Source organism: Lepisma saccharinum, chromosome 17, assembly GCF_977018435.1.
Source record: "Lepisma saccharinum chromosome 17, izLepSacc3.1, whole genome shotgun sequence".
In the NCBI taxonomy this organism is placed as follows: Eukaryota; Metazoa; Arthropoda; class Insecta; order Zygentoma; family Lepismatidae; genus Lepisma; species Lepisma saccharinum.
The window spans coordinates 7,298,167-7,315,429 of NC_139245.1; the positions used below are offsets into that span (position 1 = coordinate 7,298,167).

The following is a 17,263-nucleotide window of genomic DNA, read 5'->3' on the forward strand; positions in this document are numbered from 1 at the left end:
ATTTCTTGCTATGGAAACAACCGAGCATTGTCGGAGGAGCGCGTTTAGAAAGTCACTTGTTTCTTGCATTGAGCATCATGGACAGCTGTTGTTGCGTATTTATTCCCATGACGTAAGACGAGGGATTGACTGAAGAGTGTGCAGCATTTTGGGTGTAAATTTACTAGCCAGTTTTCTTATTGAATACCTTCAGTATGTCATACGCGTACTTATTTAAGTATATAATTATAGGCGACACAGGTAATTAGAATATTATTTAATGTACGTTTTATCTATAAGAAAGAAAACGCTTTTCTAGCTGAAACTTATGGTAGTATCAAGTTATGGTAAATGTCCGAAGCTATGGAAGTTTGCAAGAATAATTTTCCAAATTATGTTGTAAAATCAACAAAGGCGACTAGGTAACGTATATTTGCGTTGTAGAGAGAAAGCAATATGTTTGCTAAAGTGACAAAACAAAATATTTTCAGTGGCTGTATATTTGTCAGAAATGTCACCTTTCTACTGCGAATTTATGCAATCATCCTTTGTTTAATGTAGAATAATTATTGTAGTTTTATCCCTGGACTATTGCATTGAAATTAAGGAAACACTAACTCGTGCTGTGAAGAACGTCTATTGCTGTGTACAATTTGTTGGTGTCAATTCGTAATATAGCATTTGTAGTTTTGAGCTTCATATTACCTTTTGTTTTTGAGAGATGCATTATCCTTGATATAAGTAAGTCACATAATACACATGTATGTTGTGTCTCTGACCCTTCTCTGGGCATTGACATGTTGGAAAAATATGAAATGACACCTTTACTTTCTTCCAGACCACTCCATGCCTTACAGTATTGCTTATATACATACCTTCTTGAAAGAGAAACCTACATAGACCATATTATTTTTGTACAGTATAACTGAATAAAGAGTAGTAACAGTGGAAACAGAAAGTAGATTTTCTCCAGGTTATATATACTCTTTTAGTTATAAATACTACAATTTGGAGGTACCTGTTTGTGATTTTTTTCTTTGAATGTTTTTTCTTTATGAAAAGCTTGAATGATCGACTTAATACAATTTAATTATTCCTTTTGGTTACTAATGAAAAGTGGACAAAGCTTTTTCGGATATCTTTATAACTCAGGTATCAAATTTAGCATTTTCTGGTGAATTAATTTCCACTCTTCTTAAGTTTCATTGTCTTATTTGCACTATGAATTGATTGATTTCTTTTTACAATGCATGTTAGGAGAAACCTTCCAGTGATTTTTGGGTTATCTTCACAGTCCCGTTGTTCAGTTTCCTTTGCGAATACAAATTTCATGTTTTGAATCCCATCCAAACTTCCTCTAAGATCAAATGAAAGTGAACATTTTAGGATTCAGGCCAGGGTTAACAGTGCAACATACTTCAGAACAGCACACAAATAAATATATGGCAGCATTTCGTTCTTTTTCAGTTTTAATCTATAATTGTGTAAGGTAAAGTTCCCCGTACATGAAGCACTGTGCCTTCCACCATGCCATGAAGGCACATTTAGGGATGTGGAGGTAGGACCCCACACGTTCTCGATCTCTGCCATTTTGGAGGTGATGTGATCAGCATCATTCACCAGTTGCCTTTACCCCCCCCCCAGGCACTTGCCCCTCCCACTTTTTGCCACTTGTGTTCCCACACTATGCTAAACCTTATCTAACTTTCCAAGGGAAAGTAAACTGCCCTTGCTCCCCTCCCAGTTTTGGAACACAATCGTTGCCACTGAACACTACTATGATTAATATGTTAAGAAAATAATCTTTATGCTTATGCTACTTAGATTTGTGCAAATACTGATAGATTACCAGTGACAATGAGTTGTGATCCAGTTGGTAGGCTGTCTTACTGCCACATGGGTTCAATTCACAGAGTGGGTAATCTAAAGTGTGAATTTTTCCAAACTTTTATCTGCACAAAGTGGATTTGAGGTTCATCCAGCCTCTAATAAATGGGGAGAGGACTCCTTTTGAGGTAAAGGCAGCCAGGGCATGGTGCTGACCACATCAACTCCACAATGGCCGAGATCATGAATGTATGCCTGCATGGCACGGTGCATTGGGTGCTTAGTAACCTTACCTTTTTTTTTTAACCTTACTGCCATGGGTAGTACTCAAAACTGCGCAGATTTGCATAGTCTCGCATTGACTGGTGAATTTGAACCAAACTATTTTACCACAAGTTCTGATTGGTAATGATCCTATAAGCTCATGTGAGAAGATTACGGAGGTCATATTTGGTTCTCTTGTCCCTTGGATGTATTTAGTAGGGTTAAGTACTTCTACGCCCATTGGCAGTGTTCATGGCCCCGTCTAGTTCGCTGCACATTTTGTCTCTCTTTGCACTGAATCATCTAGTTGGTTACATAGTGCAACACCAACTTGTCTACTTCATCTATTTGGTGTAAAGTAGTGCATTTGGGCATCATGTGCACCATCTTCCTGAGCGGTGTGGTGTACGATCACGTGGTGCATGCTAACTAATCAAATGGACTTTTGAAGTGACTGATGGGCACTTGTTGAATTTTCTGAACTTATGCACTGCTATTCATCTACTTAATCAAGCATCATTTCCTTGCACCAGCCTGACACCGGAGTATGCCGGCACTACACCAAGTGTCAAAAAATGCAGCGAACTAGACACGGCTAATATCATTAGCATCGGAATTCAGATCTAATGTTAGATGTAGCAATAACCCAACCCTAATAACCTTTCAAGTTTTTATTTATTTATTTATATTGCATGTACCATTATACCTGCTTGATTTGTGGTACATTCCCATGTAACGGATGCAACATTTAAGTATCACTCTTAGGGAGAATTCACACTGAGGCAACAAGTGATGCATGACACTTGAGGATTTCTCCAATCGAATGCAGGCTCGTGTGGCCTGTCATGCCGCTATTGTGTGAAACGTTGCTGCCGATTGGCTGGTTCCCAAGTGGCATGTGTTGTGTGTCGCTTTAGTCTAAAATCTCTTTTATGCCCTTGTTAGTGTACTCCATACAGTCGATGTAAGGTTGAGACGTAAGAATTTACTTCACTGTAGACCATGCCAGCATGGTTATTTTCTGAAAGATTGGTGGATTCAACATGAATACTACACAAAGAAAACAATATGAAATTTCTTGTAACAGATGTAACGTAGATTGGACATAATGTATGTAGTGCTTAGGTAATATATAATTTCCTGTCAAAGTATTACAGTTTTGTGCACAAAACGCATCATTACCAATGTGGATATGTCCAGATCTTCCAAACACCTTCCATGTAGCAAATACTTCAAACCCTATAACGAATGCAACATGTACTGCAACAGCTTATACACAGTTCCTTCAATGAGCCATATGACTGGCCAATCACTTGGTGCAGTGTTGCCAACCACATGTTACTGACAAACAGTGCCTTTCATTTTTTTCTTGGCCATGTCCACTTTTTGCTGGACTGTATCTTGTGCAACTTTTTTCACTATAATCATTGGTTGCCCCAAAGCTCGGTGTATCCAGTGAGTACAAAGTACCTATGATGGCCTATAGATTTGGAAGCTGGGAAGACTATGTTTATCGAAAATCCAATCTATTTTCATAATAAAATTGACAATGTTAACTATTGTTTTCCACTTATTACATTTTTAATCAAGTAAAATTATCTAATCTTGTGTTCTTTGTTGTGACAAATAATCCTAATGTTGATGTTTGTTATAGGTGTTGGTAAATCCTGTTTGTTGCTTCAGTTTACTGACAAACGATTTCAGCCAGTACATGATCTCACTATAGGTATGTATTTTTATGCATTATTCTGGTTATTAAGCATTAAGGTTTTTAATATTCATATTGACTCTCTGTATACCTAGATATATTTTCACCAATATGTTTATGAGCCTCCCCAGTTTCATAGTGGTAATGTTGTCTCCTTGAACCAAGGTATCCCAGGTTTGATACCCGTTGGAGGCACACAGTGATTCGAATCCCATTTTAAAGTCTAGGTCCAGTCCCAATTAGCGTATCTGTGCATAAAGTGGATCTCAAAACAACAACACTTGTCTAATCTAAACCAATATATTTATGTATTAAAAGTTAATTGTGGTTTTTCTTGTATATATGCATTGCTTGCATTGTAGAATTATTTTCCTGTAGTTCACGGTTATATCATTGTCAAAAATTCAACCCTGCCGATTGCCTTTGGACTACCAAAAACTCTCAAACCGGGAACTCCAATACGACCCATCATTGCAACTTTCACACATCCTGCATACAAACTATCCAAATATTTAGTTGAAAGGCTTGCTATAATTAAACAACAAACACCATTCAGTGTTAAAATTGCATATGAAGTGAATCAGAAACTAAAAAAAATATTGTTTGGAATAATGAGTATCGTATTGCAAGTTTTGTAAGAATTGACAATATAGAGAAAGTCTGGAATTCACTTCCTAGTTCTTATACTCACTTCTTATGCACTCCTGGTGAAGTATCTGGAGTTACGATGTGGGGGTCGCATGTTAAAATTGTACATTTACGTGTAGATGTTGTAAAATAACATTTACCGCGATAATTCTCCATATGGCGTGTTCCGTAGTGATTAGGGCTACCATACGTCTTGGTTTTCCCGGACATGTCCTCTTTTCGGATCCTGAAATTTGCGTCCGGGCTGGTTTTTACTTTCTGTTAAAATGTCCGGGTTTTTACTTTTATCCAATCATCATAGGTCAGAGATCACGAAGTTACAACTTTTCGAATCATTAAACGTCTGATGTTGGCAGTACTGGACGATGCGCTAAGCGTTAGTCGTTTGTTGTTACAGTTTCAAGTTCCGGTCGATGTGCTTTCCGCGTCATTCGTTTGTTCGTGTTTCGAAGTGGAAGTTAGAGTTTGCGAACACGGTGTAAGCTACTAATATGCCTAAAAGAAAGTGCAAGTTTACTAATGAGTTTCAAGAAAAGTATTCATGTTTTAGACGTGGTAGAGACGATTTTGGAGGCTAGTGTATGGTTTCTAAACCCGGTGCATATGCGTCTGTGGCTTTGGAAAAAAATGTTCTCTTTTTAGCATTTCAAAATATGGTATTATTCGGCGGTTACGTGCTACAGAACTAGGAATTGCATATTGAAAGTGATCATTGGCCCACAAACCATTCACGGAAGGTTAGGTTCAGTTAGGTTAGGCAAGCATAGTTATAACATTTCATTCATAAAACTACACATATACACCTATATATATAAAAAAATCAATCTGCTTTTTTTCAAATTTCCAGATGTGACCCCCGGTTATTAAAACAAATTCGTGATTAGGAGGTCAAAATTAGTTAGTATACTGAAAATTAACAAAATTGGAGACTTTCTCTATATTGTCAATTTGCACCGCAAGTTTTGATGTTGAAAATTTATATCCTAGTGTCCCAATAGAAGGTGCCACAGATGCATTACACAGATGGCTTGTTGAGATGAAGGTTAACCCAGTAGAATCATGGGAAATGGTTCGTGGTTTACTGTATGTGCAAATTACAATTACTTTATATTTGATGGCAAAATCTATCAGCAAAGTAATGGTCTATCAATGGGAAACCCAGGATCCGGAATCATCTCCAGCATTTTCTTCATTACATAGAATCTCCAATTGTTAATGAGATAGGTGCGGATATCATACTCTACATCAGATATGTAGATGATGTGCTAATTATTGCCAAAAATGAGAACACCATCATGGACGTATTTAAATTATTAAATTAATCACATCGTCGCATAAAATTCACTTGCGAACCCATGCACAACAATGTAATTTCTTTCCTTGATCTGCAAATTAAGACAACTGACTCAACAATTCAAACATCAGTCCATAGGAAAAATTAGCAGGGGAAAAATACATCCATGTCAATTCAGAACATTCACGTACAACAATGGATATTTTAATTTTTTTTCCTGAGAGCACAAAGACTATGTTCTAATAATAAGGATATCAAAAATGAAGAAGAAAGGCCTTTTAATATAGCAAAATAATATAAGTTGTTCATGTTCAAGGGATTATGTAGGACAAACAGCAAGGAAAATGGCAATAAGATGGCATGAACACGATTTGGACATTATAAATCTAAACCCAAGAACAGGTTTGTCAGCTCATCATCGAAGAGAAGCATTTGATTAAAAAGATTGAGGGGAAACATAGAGTTGAATGTCTGGGAAGCTTCGTTCATTGCAGAAGAACACTGGAAAAAAATAAATAATGAAGATGGTAACATAGATCCAGTATGGAATTTTCTTTTTCACAAATGGAGTAAGCTACCATCTTGAAAATTTAATATAACAGAAAACATCAAGAGACTTTGTGAAAACAATGATGACTTTGAATTACCTGATGATATTTGGGATTCATAATTTTAAATAAAAAAATAATGTGATCAACATTTTTTATTTTTTTTTTATCTGAAATAAAAATAAAACAGACTGCTTCTTTGCACAGTTAAGTTGCTATATTACAACAATGTAACATTGACAACATCCATTCAATAACTGATTCTTTTTGTTTAAAAAATTGCTAACCATTGTTATAACTGTATCTTTAGTCAAAATGAAAATAAATGTCTGATGGAGGGAGCGTGTGTTCTCCTGAAACGTCACAACGAAAAACTGTTTTCTTATGCTTGTAATAACCGTAAACTACAGGAAAATAAGTTAATTGTGTGTAATGATTGTTTATGAACTCCCTCGTAGCTGAATGTTTTTAAATGAAGGGATAACAGGTGGCAAAAGGGAAATATTTTATTACATTAGGGAAATTATAACCTTTTTTTTATGGCACCACTGGTTGCTATTATCAGGGAAACCAATAGGACTTCATCAAGCCTGTGTTCTTTCCTTTGATGCAAGCAGTTCAGTGTCATATTCAGATTTTTAGTGTTGACTGAGCATCATTTGAGGACAATTCGGAAGGTGAGGAGTTACAGTTACACCATGTGTGCATTTATTTCGATATCGTCCGAAAGACAGTGCTACTAAAAAGATCTGGGCGTATATAAGAGTATGAATTTTTCCTCAATTTGCAAGTGGAATCATTTTATGTCGATTATTAAGCTAGACACGATACTTGAAAAAATATGATGAGTGAGAATTTTCAGAATCTCATGTATTCCTTATGGAAAAAAAAGGAAACAAATTCCAATTGCAGCTAATCGAATGGAAGTTTCGACTTTTCCGCCGGTCAAAAGCTTCATCAAATTGCCCTCTTTCCGTCGATATCTGTTTCTATACCATCGGAAGTTTGATATTCCCAAGAAAACAAATCAAGTAATACTACTGCAATGCATGATGCACATAATGGATCTAAATTTCACATTAAATTGAGTTAAAACTGTCTTTCAAGGAGCTAGATTTACGAAGGCTGGATAAAGTGCATCCTAGGGTAATTTTAATTTTAGATGTCAAAGGAGGGTGGGGGTGCTGCTATTACCATTAACTTTAAAGTAATGACAATTTATTCTAAGTTTTCCGGAAGCATCACCCATATTAATACTCCACCGATGGTCATATGAAATTGAAAATAAAGGATTCCCAGCTAACAATATTATGTCATCTCCACGGCACTATAAAAAGTAGATGGGAACATAAGAGGGGATGGGGCGACACAGCCAATATAACAATATCACATCATGTGCAAAAGTTGGTCTATATGAGACGGAATCAGTGATGGCATCATAGTGCGGCATGGGTGCGAGTGCTCTAGTTCACAGCCAAAGGAGTGCACGAAAGAGCTAGATCTGGCCCCAAATGAGCTAAGTTGGCAACACTGATTTGGAGGAAAGAGCCTAGGGGAGACTGTTCGGCATGCTCTTAAGTGCAATAGCAGCAGACTGGTGTTGAAAACCAGAAGACAGTGACGATGGGATTTGATACGCTGACCATGCATCGCCCAGTGAAAAACTGGTTGCAGTCCTTGGTCTTCAAATGGTTCTTACAGTGTTTAGTTTTATGTTATTTGTTTGTAAAGTTAATATTTGACAGCATATAGTTAGTTTTTGTGATAAACACACAGCGAGTGGCTCTGGCTACATGTGTTTTTATGTGCTTCAGTTTTATATATAATCTGAGGGAATGCTACATGTACTTAATTTTAAGCAGTGAATAGTTTGATAATTTTTAAATACAAAGTTAATAATCTTGGAGGTGTGTGTGCATGTAATTTTGTTCAGTGTTGAAAAACATTTTGGAATGTAAGTAGTAAGTAAAGATAAATGATATTTCTAGTAATTGAAAAAATAGTAAATCAATCTTATTCTTATCTGTAATCCCTTTATCTTCAATTTTTTTAGGTGTAGAGTTCGGTGCACGAATGATCACTATTGATGGAAAGCAGATTAAGCTTCAGATATGGGATACGGTAATTGAATATTTTTTGTTGCTTTTAAAGAAAAGTGCTGATATGTTTCTGTCGATTTCTTGTCAACTTTTAAAGTTGTGAAAATATAGATGGTAGTATGTCACAGAGTTTAGAGATAGGGGAACCGATTTGTAAGTTTATATCTTTATCATGAGATAGTAAAAACAAATTACAGATGTGTGTGTGTGTTTTTTAGAGAGATAACACATAATATCAAACAAACTAAAATTTTTCTAGTAAACTGTCATTATTGTCACACTTAGGCGATATTTAAGGAAATAGTCAACATGCTGTCACAAATTATAAGTCTCTGCCATGCTGGTGGTGATGTGGTCAGCATCAAACGCTGGCTGCATATGTTCCCAGTTTGATTAGAGACCGCGGTGGCTCAGTCGGTAGCGCGTCTGACTACCATGCTAAAGGTCCCGGGTTCGATCCCCGGCCGGTTCAAATCCGGGAACTTTTCTAACGGTGGAAGCGGCCCCGGCGCACACCCAGCGTCGAATAACATGGGTACCTGGGGGAAACCCTGGGGAGTAAAGGCGGTCAGGGGCGTGATGCTGATCACATCACCCCCACTCACGACCGGATCAAGAAAGTGTGGGGCGTTACTCCCACACCCCCTATACGCCTTCATGGCACGGTGCTATGCACAGGGGAACACACTTTTTACCTGAGTGAACTCCAGTAAAACTTGGATGCAGGGACGTTGTTGGATATTCCCTCCCAAGATTTCCAATGCTGGAAATCGAATCTGGGTCTTCCATGCAGAAGTCAGGTGCACTATTGCAGCTTCTGCAATATTTATGTAGGAATCAAAATATTGGTTTAATGAGTATTTACATTTTAATTTCATGATCGGAAAAGTAAGTATGAATGATTTTACAGAATGTTGTAATAAGTTCCAAGTGACCTATTACACACCATTGATGCGTTCTTATATTCCCAAAACTTCAGTGTATTTGTTTTGTGACTGGGGTAGGCTGGCATTTAATCATTCAAAGAATAGTAAATAATCAAATTAGGATATTTGTGGACAATGTAGTATCCTCCTCTGGCAGCAGTCTGGTTCACGCCCTCACCACAACACACAAATTGAGCTTTTAACAGTAAGTACGAGGACAAATCAAAAAGTCTTTGCGCCTAAATATTTATTGCCAGATTACAAATCATAAAAGAAAAACAAGATATACACAATCTTCTACGTACTTTTTGCTATTTTTCCACATAATCACCACACCTATTGAGGCACAAGTTTTGCAATGCCCGTTGCATAGAAGGTGGTCGGCTGATCACGGAACCAACGACGAACAACGTTCTGTTCTTCAGTGTCATTCGTGAACCTGTCCTGCCAGGAACTTCTTCAATGGACCAAAAAGATGGTAATCACTGTGGGTTAGGTCTGGGTTGTACGGGGGCTGCTCCATAATCTCCCATGACTGAAGTTTGTTGATTGTTTTTTCACCACGTATGGTTTTGCGTTGTCATGGAGGAAGACCACATTGCTCACTTCACGAATACCCTGAATCTGATGCTTTTTCCTAATGGTTGCTCACAGATGGGAGAGTGTGCGACAGTAGCTTGTCCCCATACACTGGCGCCATTTCCCTGTGGATATCTGTGGCTGTTTGTCCTTTGCACCATAAAAAACAAATAATACTTTGCTGCTCATATGGCGTGGACTTCCTGAGCACTCCAGCCATCTTTGCCAACTGATAACAGCACCGTGCCGTAGAAGAAATCTGAAGTTTCCATAGGGCTGTTCCAAGAAAAACCTACTGCATTGCTCGTATATCATGCTTTTGTAATACTTATAACAAGCTCGGAAAAAATTAGGCACCGAGGATTTTCGATTTGCCCCCGTAATCACATTTTTAGCTCAATGGATCAATCTAGTGGATTGTTGTTTGCATTAGTAAGGCTTTTGACACACTACCACAAAGCTCCTTCTGGCCAAGCTACACTAGTACAAATCCTCGCGTAAGTGGTTTGAAACTGATGTTAGGGAAAAAATAACGGTGAACTATCCTCAATACACATGCGAGCGGGAGTTCCTCAGGGGTTAATGCCCAGCCTGTTATCCATTCTCTCTGCTGCTGATTTAGTCACATACATAGAGAAATGTAAGGTTCACGGTTATGGAGATGACTAGGGTCATTCCATGTCAGTTTAACCCACAAAATGGGGGAGGGGATTGGATCCCATGATTTCAGATTTTAATGAAACCACATTTAATCCTTCCATGGTAAAAAGTGCTCCCCTGTGCTTAGCACCGTGCCATGAAGGCGTATAGGGGGTGTGGGGTAACGCCCCACACTTTCTTGATCCGGTCGTGAGTGGGGGTGATGTGATCAGCATCACGCCCCTGACTGCCTTTACCCCCCAGGGTTTCCCCCAGGTACCCATGTTATTTGACGCTGGGTGGGTACCGGGGCCGCTTCCACCGTTAGAAAAGTTCCCGGATTTGAACCGGCCGGGGATCGAACCCGGGACCTTGAGCATGGTAGTCAGACGTGTTACAGACTGAGCCACCGCGGCCACTCCTTCCATGGTGGTGAGAAAATACATTTTCTCTCTTAACTTCCCAAGTTTCATTTTTAAAGCCCCTCAAACTTTCAGTGATTCCGCTTTGCTTGCATTCCCAAAGTCTCCTGATGGCGCAGTGGTAGCGTCGCCACCTTGTAATCAAGTGGTCCTGCGTTCGATACCTGGTGGAGGCACATGGTGGTTCGGATCCCACTTTAATCTGTAGATCCAGTCCCAATTATCCTTACTGTGCATAAAGTGGACCTAAAACACCAAATCAATCCAATCCAAAGTCTCCTGTGTGAGCTACACTACCTTAGAGGAAAAAAATCTATCTCCCTTACAAATTATCACAATAATATTAACCAAATAATATGGATTTGAGAAAAAATATGACAACATATCACATTCATATTTTAGGAAACAAATAAATTAATAAAATATTATCTGATTTTCTGGGAATCTGAAAACATGTTTTACTAAAATTCGAATTATAATTGTAAGGAAAATGTGCATCACCAATGCAAATATCTAAGACTTTCGTAAATGGCTAACAGAGTTTATATTTTTAAAATTAACTGAGAATGTAGCTTCTAATTTTTTATAGAAGCAAATTTTTAGAGCTTAAAATTTTGCCTATTGTTTTCATGTACGTCCGGAAGCAGGACAAGAAGGGGGGGGGGGTTGGTGACACCCTCCTGATTGTGCTTTTGCAGGGACAAGCAAATAACATCAGTGAACTGTTCATGCATGTTCTCACAGCGAGCTCTGGCTGGCAGAGAACAAAGGGGTGGGAGTACTAATGTCATAACTGTCAAGGTCTTCTGGCAGACAACAGACTATCGGGTGGCAGGAGCGTTACCAGTATAAACTTTTTGGGGGTATAATAAAGACAATAATAGAAACAATTACTGTGGTTATTCAGGTTCATCTTAGAATATTTACTATCATATATCAGTGTATAATATATATGTTTATGTGTGTGTTGGGGGGAGTGCATTTAAGTAATTCCATTTCTATATTATGTGATTAGTTTAAACTTTAAAAGACTTATATTCGTAGCTTGAATGATTAAAATTTATGTCTTACACAGTCATATACAGTGCATCCCCAATTTTACATTCCCTGGTTTTATATTTTCCCACATCATGCATTCCATCTTGATGTTCCCAACATAGCAAAATATTAAACTTATCCTTGATTTTATATTTACCTGCATTTTAATTTTTTTTCAGATTGGTCCCCTAAAAACCTAAAATTGAAGTTACACTAATTATTGTGTAGGTTATATGGAAAAAAAAATACACATTGAAATTGGAGGCTCACTGCCACCATTCATATAATTGACATGTAGCCTTCTGAAATGGTAATAGTGAGTCACTGAAACTGATGGGCATTTTTTTTTTCCGCATCTATGTAGAATTATTATATATGTATTATGTATGTTATGAATACTTGTTTGTTTCGTAGGCTGGACAGGAGGCTTTCAGGTCAATAACACGGTCATATTATCGTGGTGCTGCAGGAGCATTGCTAGTTTATGACATAACAAGGCGAGAAACTTTTAATCATCTCACAACATGGCTGGAAGATGCACGGCAGCACTCCAATTCCAACATGGTGATCATGCTCATAGGAAACAAAAGGTAAAAACTCTTTCTTCACCACTTTTAAGGTGTATATATGTTGGGGAAAGTGGAGGGGATGGGGTGGTAGGGTTAGATTGAGATGCTGTATAAAAATAGTGATATGATTCCTAAAAGTTGATACCAGTATTGCTAATATCTATTGTAGATAGCTAGGGATGCAGGTGTGGAACATTGCTTCCCAGTCTACTTCACAGCCAGTATCTTCCGTTTCCTGGAATGCTCTGTCTTGCATAGGAGAATTCCACAGGAAACGGAGGTTTCAAAGCACAGTGGCACCTGCATCCCTAGCCGTCTCGCAAATAAACAACCCAATCCTACAGCAATTGTTGCTGAGGAAATGTTGAAATCGTAGTGGCATTGTAAGCATTATGCAAAAGTTATCTCTGGGTTAATTTGTATAACATTGTGAAATGGCTGCCACTGTCACTCTTTATAATTGCAGTGATAGCGAATACAATGAAATGTTAATTGTAATTTGTATATTCAGTATCTGTGCTCTCTCAATTCAACCATACCAATGTGTCTTCTACTAGAAAAATTTTGAGTCAGAAATTAAAAATCAGAATAAAGTTAAACATTGGAATTTTACTGACCGTGATGATTACAATTTTTGGACAATAATCATGTATCGGAAATCTGATTGGTCACATCCCAACTGCTGTATCAGTATGTGCTTGAAAGTACACATTGAGAATACTTCATTGATCATTATTATTATTTACTATTATTTTTTTAGTGATTTAGAATCCAGGCGAGAAGTAAAGACAGAAGAAGGAGATGCATTTGCTCGAGAACATGGCCTTATATTTATGGAGACATCTGCTAAGACTGCTGCAAATGTTGAAGAGGCTTTCATAAACACTGCAAAAGAAATATATGAGAAGATCCAGGAAGGAGTGTTCGATATAAATAATGAGGTATTTACTTTTCATGTAAATAAAGGGTTTTCCAATAAGAATGATATGATTTTGAAATGAACTGGCAACCATGCTTCAAATGTTATAACTGTCACTAATTGTCATTTCTGTTTAGTATACTGTGACAATTCATCATGGATAAATACACGCTTCAAGAATGTTTGGTTATTATCCAAAAAAATTATGAAAATAGACGTTCTATTGAACTTGGAAGTTGTGATTTAACTCCTTTAGATTGCTTTTTGTGGGATTATTTGAAATCTATAGCCTATGCAAACAGATCACGAACCCTTGATGCATTAAGATTGAACATCGAAAGCTGCATTCGTGACATTAGGCCCAAGTTATTGCACAAAATCATCGAAAATTGTGTTCATCGAATATACTCGTCTGCACGAAGTCAAGGTGGACACTTAAATGATGTGTTATTCAAAACATAATGTAATAAACTATGCTTAAAAATAGTATAAAAAGTTTGGTTGTATCTGAAATAGTTTTTATTTTATTTCATTGTAAAATCATATCGTTCTTATTGGAAAACCCTATATTATAGAAGTTATTTATTGCATCTTTGTATAAAATGATAGCATGCCCTTGCAATAAAAGTTAAGTGTTTTAATTGCTTAGTGATTACACTAGGGAAAAGGAATTTTGTATCCAGATAGTTGTTTTTGTGATTTAATTTGCTGCAACACTCCGTCCCCCTGAAATGTGAAGAAAATAAAAACATTCTCGAGTGAAAGCACTAAAGGAGTATGGGAAAGACAAAGTACTAAATGCAGACCCCCATTTTGTCTTAGAGTACAATTTAAATGGAGTGAAAAACTCCAAATATATGAAATTTCTTAATGTCCTGCCACTGCTTCCAGAGTGCAACTATGTGCTATCCACTTTTACAATTTCACTCCCACCCTAAAAGAAATCCTGCGTGTGACAAAAGGACAGAACAATAAAACACTGTGTTTATGTATAGAGTCCGGCAACATATACAACCTTCAAAGGTTGGTATTCCTTGCAGGCTTTCAGTAGGGATGAAACTGAGTGCGCTACATAAGAGCACGAGGGTGCAACAAGAGAAACACTGAGAAACCACTCGAGAAACATTGGCAATATTACATGATGTGTTCCGAGGCAGAATCATCTAACTTTTCGGGGACATAGCATGGTCTGCAAGATCACCTGATCTGACTGCCTACCATTTCTTTCTCTGAGGGGGATCTCCCGAGCAGAGTTTTGGCAAACAGATCCCCAACTTAAGAGACCCTGAAGAGAAGAATTAGTAAAGAAATCCAGGCCATTCCACCCGCAATGCTGGTGTCTGTAATGGATTTTTTTTATACCATTTTCAAAAAATAAGATGAAGTGAACAATATTGTGTGTTATTGCGGTACAAATGGCATTTTGTTTTCTATCAATCATCCCCTACCTTGCTTTAAAATAGCTGTATTGTGGTACTACGGGAAATAGAGGGCGATTCAAAAGTCTCTCGACATTTTAATCAAAATTCATTTTATTGACAAAATTGACAGTACTGCTGAAAAGTACTGTAATATAGAAGATAACCTCAAATACATTTCAATGTGGTGGCCCTGTAGTCTAGGCATAGCACCAACCTCTTTTGTGTAGATCGGAACACATGCTCCAACATGTCCCCTCTTGCTGCAGCTGTTTGCTGTGTTACTTTGTCTATGGTGTTGGTGATCTTTACTTCGTACACCCTAGACTTAATGAAACTTCAGACAAAAAGGTCTAGGGGAGTCAGGTCTGAGAGCGAGCTGCCCAAAATCTTGGTGAGCCATTGCTGAAACACCTATCGAGGAAGGTGCCAGTGAGGTAGTCCTGAACAATTCTGGTGAAGTGGGGTCCATCTTGCTGGAAAACAAGAGTGTCTTTTATCCCATCCTGAAAACCAATCATTAGCGATTTAAGGAAAATGTCAAGAGACTTTTGAATCACGTTGTACATTAAAATGGTAAATATATATTGCAAGACCCTACTTCTTACATGTTCGCACAAGATATAAGTTGAGCTTTACATTTATTCCAGGCAAATGGAATCAAGATTGGTCCCCAGCATTCTCCAACTAATCCAAGTTTGCCTTCTGGAAGTCAAGGGGCTAGCCAGGGCGGAGGTTGCTGTTAAGAGTAATCTTTGGTACTACTGAATCTTTTTGTCTTCATTGTCCTGTCTCACTCAGATTGGGTGCATCACTCTCTAGTGGTGAGGCACTTTTATTTTTGTTTGGACAGCTGTGGTGGCCCCTTGATTTTTTTTTTTGTTTTGGTGATAACGGCCACATTTCATGCTCTTAACTGCTACCCCCAGGACAGCCATTTGCTGTGCCCTGGTATATTGGAAAAAGGACAATCTAAGTGGATCAAGGAAATCTGCCTACCAGCACTACAAACATTCAACCAAAGAGAGAACAAGACGTGCTATGTCTATACAGTTTCATAATCTTGTGATTTTTTTTGGCTTAAAAGTATGTGGAATATAACAGACTGCTCATCGGTATAAATATTTTTGTCACTTAAGTGATCAGTCTTTAAACTTTTTATTTGTACATATTGTCATAGAAAAAATAATCAAATTGCATCTAAAAATAATATTTAATTCTTTTTGTATGTAGATATACACGTGCCACGAATTTGTTTTATGCATCTTGATATAATTACACGTCATGTATTTTGTTTCTCACCCACAAGCATATTTAACTTAAAATCAGGTTTGTCCCCTTCTGAAAAAAACAACAAAAAAGGTTTGTTAATAGTTGTAGTAACACTGTTACCTATTAATTGCTTACACTTGTCTCGCACCTGTCCAGTAAAGTTGTTTCATTTTCTGGTATTGATGTACTCTTGAGTGTCATTAAAAGTGCAAATTACAGTGCTGGATGTGATGTAGCAGGATGGCCCAACAGTGCTGCTGAAAATTAGGACAGTTAGCCTCCCTCGGCTAACATGAAGATCTGCATTATTGCTAATAAATATTTATTAAAAATTGAGAAAATTATTTGATCGTAAAAGTAGTTTACCCACAGCATAAGGTCTTATGCTTTCTTCTTACGGCTACCTATTTCAAAATTTTTGTGTAAGAAATATGTTGTGATTTCTATTTTTAGAGGGTTTTGATGATTGTACAGAAAGTAAATTAAAACATAGTGTAGATACTTGTGTACTTTAGCTGTTGTTACAAGTGATTTATATATATTGTATACAAAGCTACAAGTTTCAATCTTAAAAAAAAACTGTAGTGATTAACTTATAAAACTATTATTTGCGTCAAGTCAAAATAATTTCAATTTTATCACTGGCGGCTTCTTGTGTGAATATAAATGATTTTACTCTAAGAAAATGGAATGGATGGTATTATATCTCATGAAAAGTGAAACTGTACATTTATATTGTGACATCCTTCTCTTGACACCTATCCCCCAGATGAACTTTCCAAAAGGCAATGGACTAAAGATTGATCGATTAACTTGTAACCACTCCAAATTGTATGTTTTTGATGGATGAGATGTGTATGTGATTAGTAAGTTTCCAAGAATTGGATGTGTTTAGTGATCTTGTGTATGCTTAAGTGTGTTGCAATATATAAATATATATTATATACATATTCACATATACTGTAAAATATACAGCACAATAAATCTTCACGTGGTATGTTTGATTGAACTATAACCTGAACAGTCCACGTATGCACACATGAATGGCACAATTGCAATTTGTTAGCATGCAGGTGTGCATTTTGAGGTACCGTATTGGCCCGAATATAAGCCA

The 17,263-nt window shown here is 37.3% G+C and overlaps 1 protein-coding gene across 1 annotated transcript; it reads left to right on the forward strand.

Moving 5' to 3' along the window:
- Positions 1 to 86: 86 nt before the first annotated feature.
- Rab2 (RAS oncogene family member Rab2) lies at positions 87 to 17,139 on the forward strand. Its single transcript, XM_083138871.1, has 6 exons — positions 87 to 240; positions 3,725 to 3,796; positions 8,322 to 8,389; positions 12,386 to 12,561; positions 13,301 to 13,481; positions 15,528 to 17,139. The coding sequence occupies exons 1-6, from the start codon at positions 195 to 197 to the stop codon at positions 15,621 to 15,623; spliced, it is 639 nt and encodes a 212-aa protein (XP_082994997.1). The 5' UTR covers positions 87 to 194; the 3' UTR covers positions 15,624 to 17,139.
- Positions 17,140 to 17,263: the final 124 nt, after the last annotated feature.

Bases quoted from the DNA above. Each gene is read 5' to 3' on its own strand.
- Rab2 (XM_083138871.1), top strand. From the start codon at position 195: ATGTCATACGCGTACTTATTTAAGTATATAATTATAGGCGACACAG. The intron at 3,797-8,321 runs GTATGTATTTTT...CAATTTTTTTAG, and splicing joins AGTACATGATCTCACTATAG to GTGTAGAGTTCGGTGCACGA. The intron at 13,482-15,527 runs GTATTTACTTTT...CATTTATTCCAG, and splicing joins TGTTCGATATAAATAATGAG to GCAAATGGAATCAAGATTGG.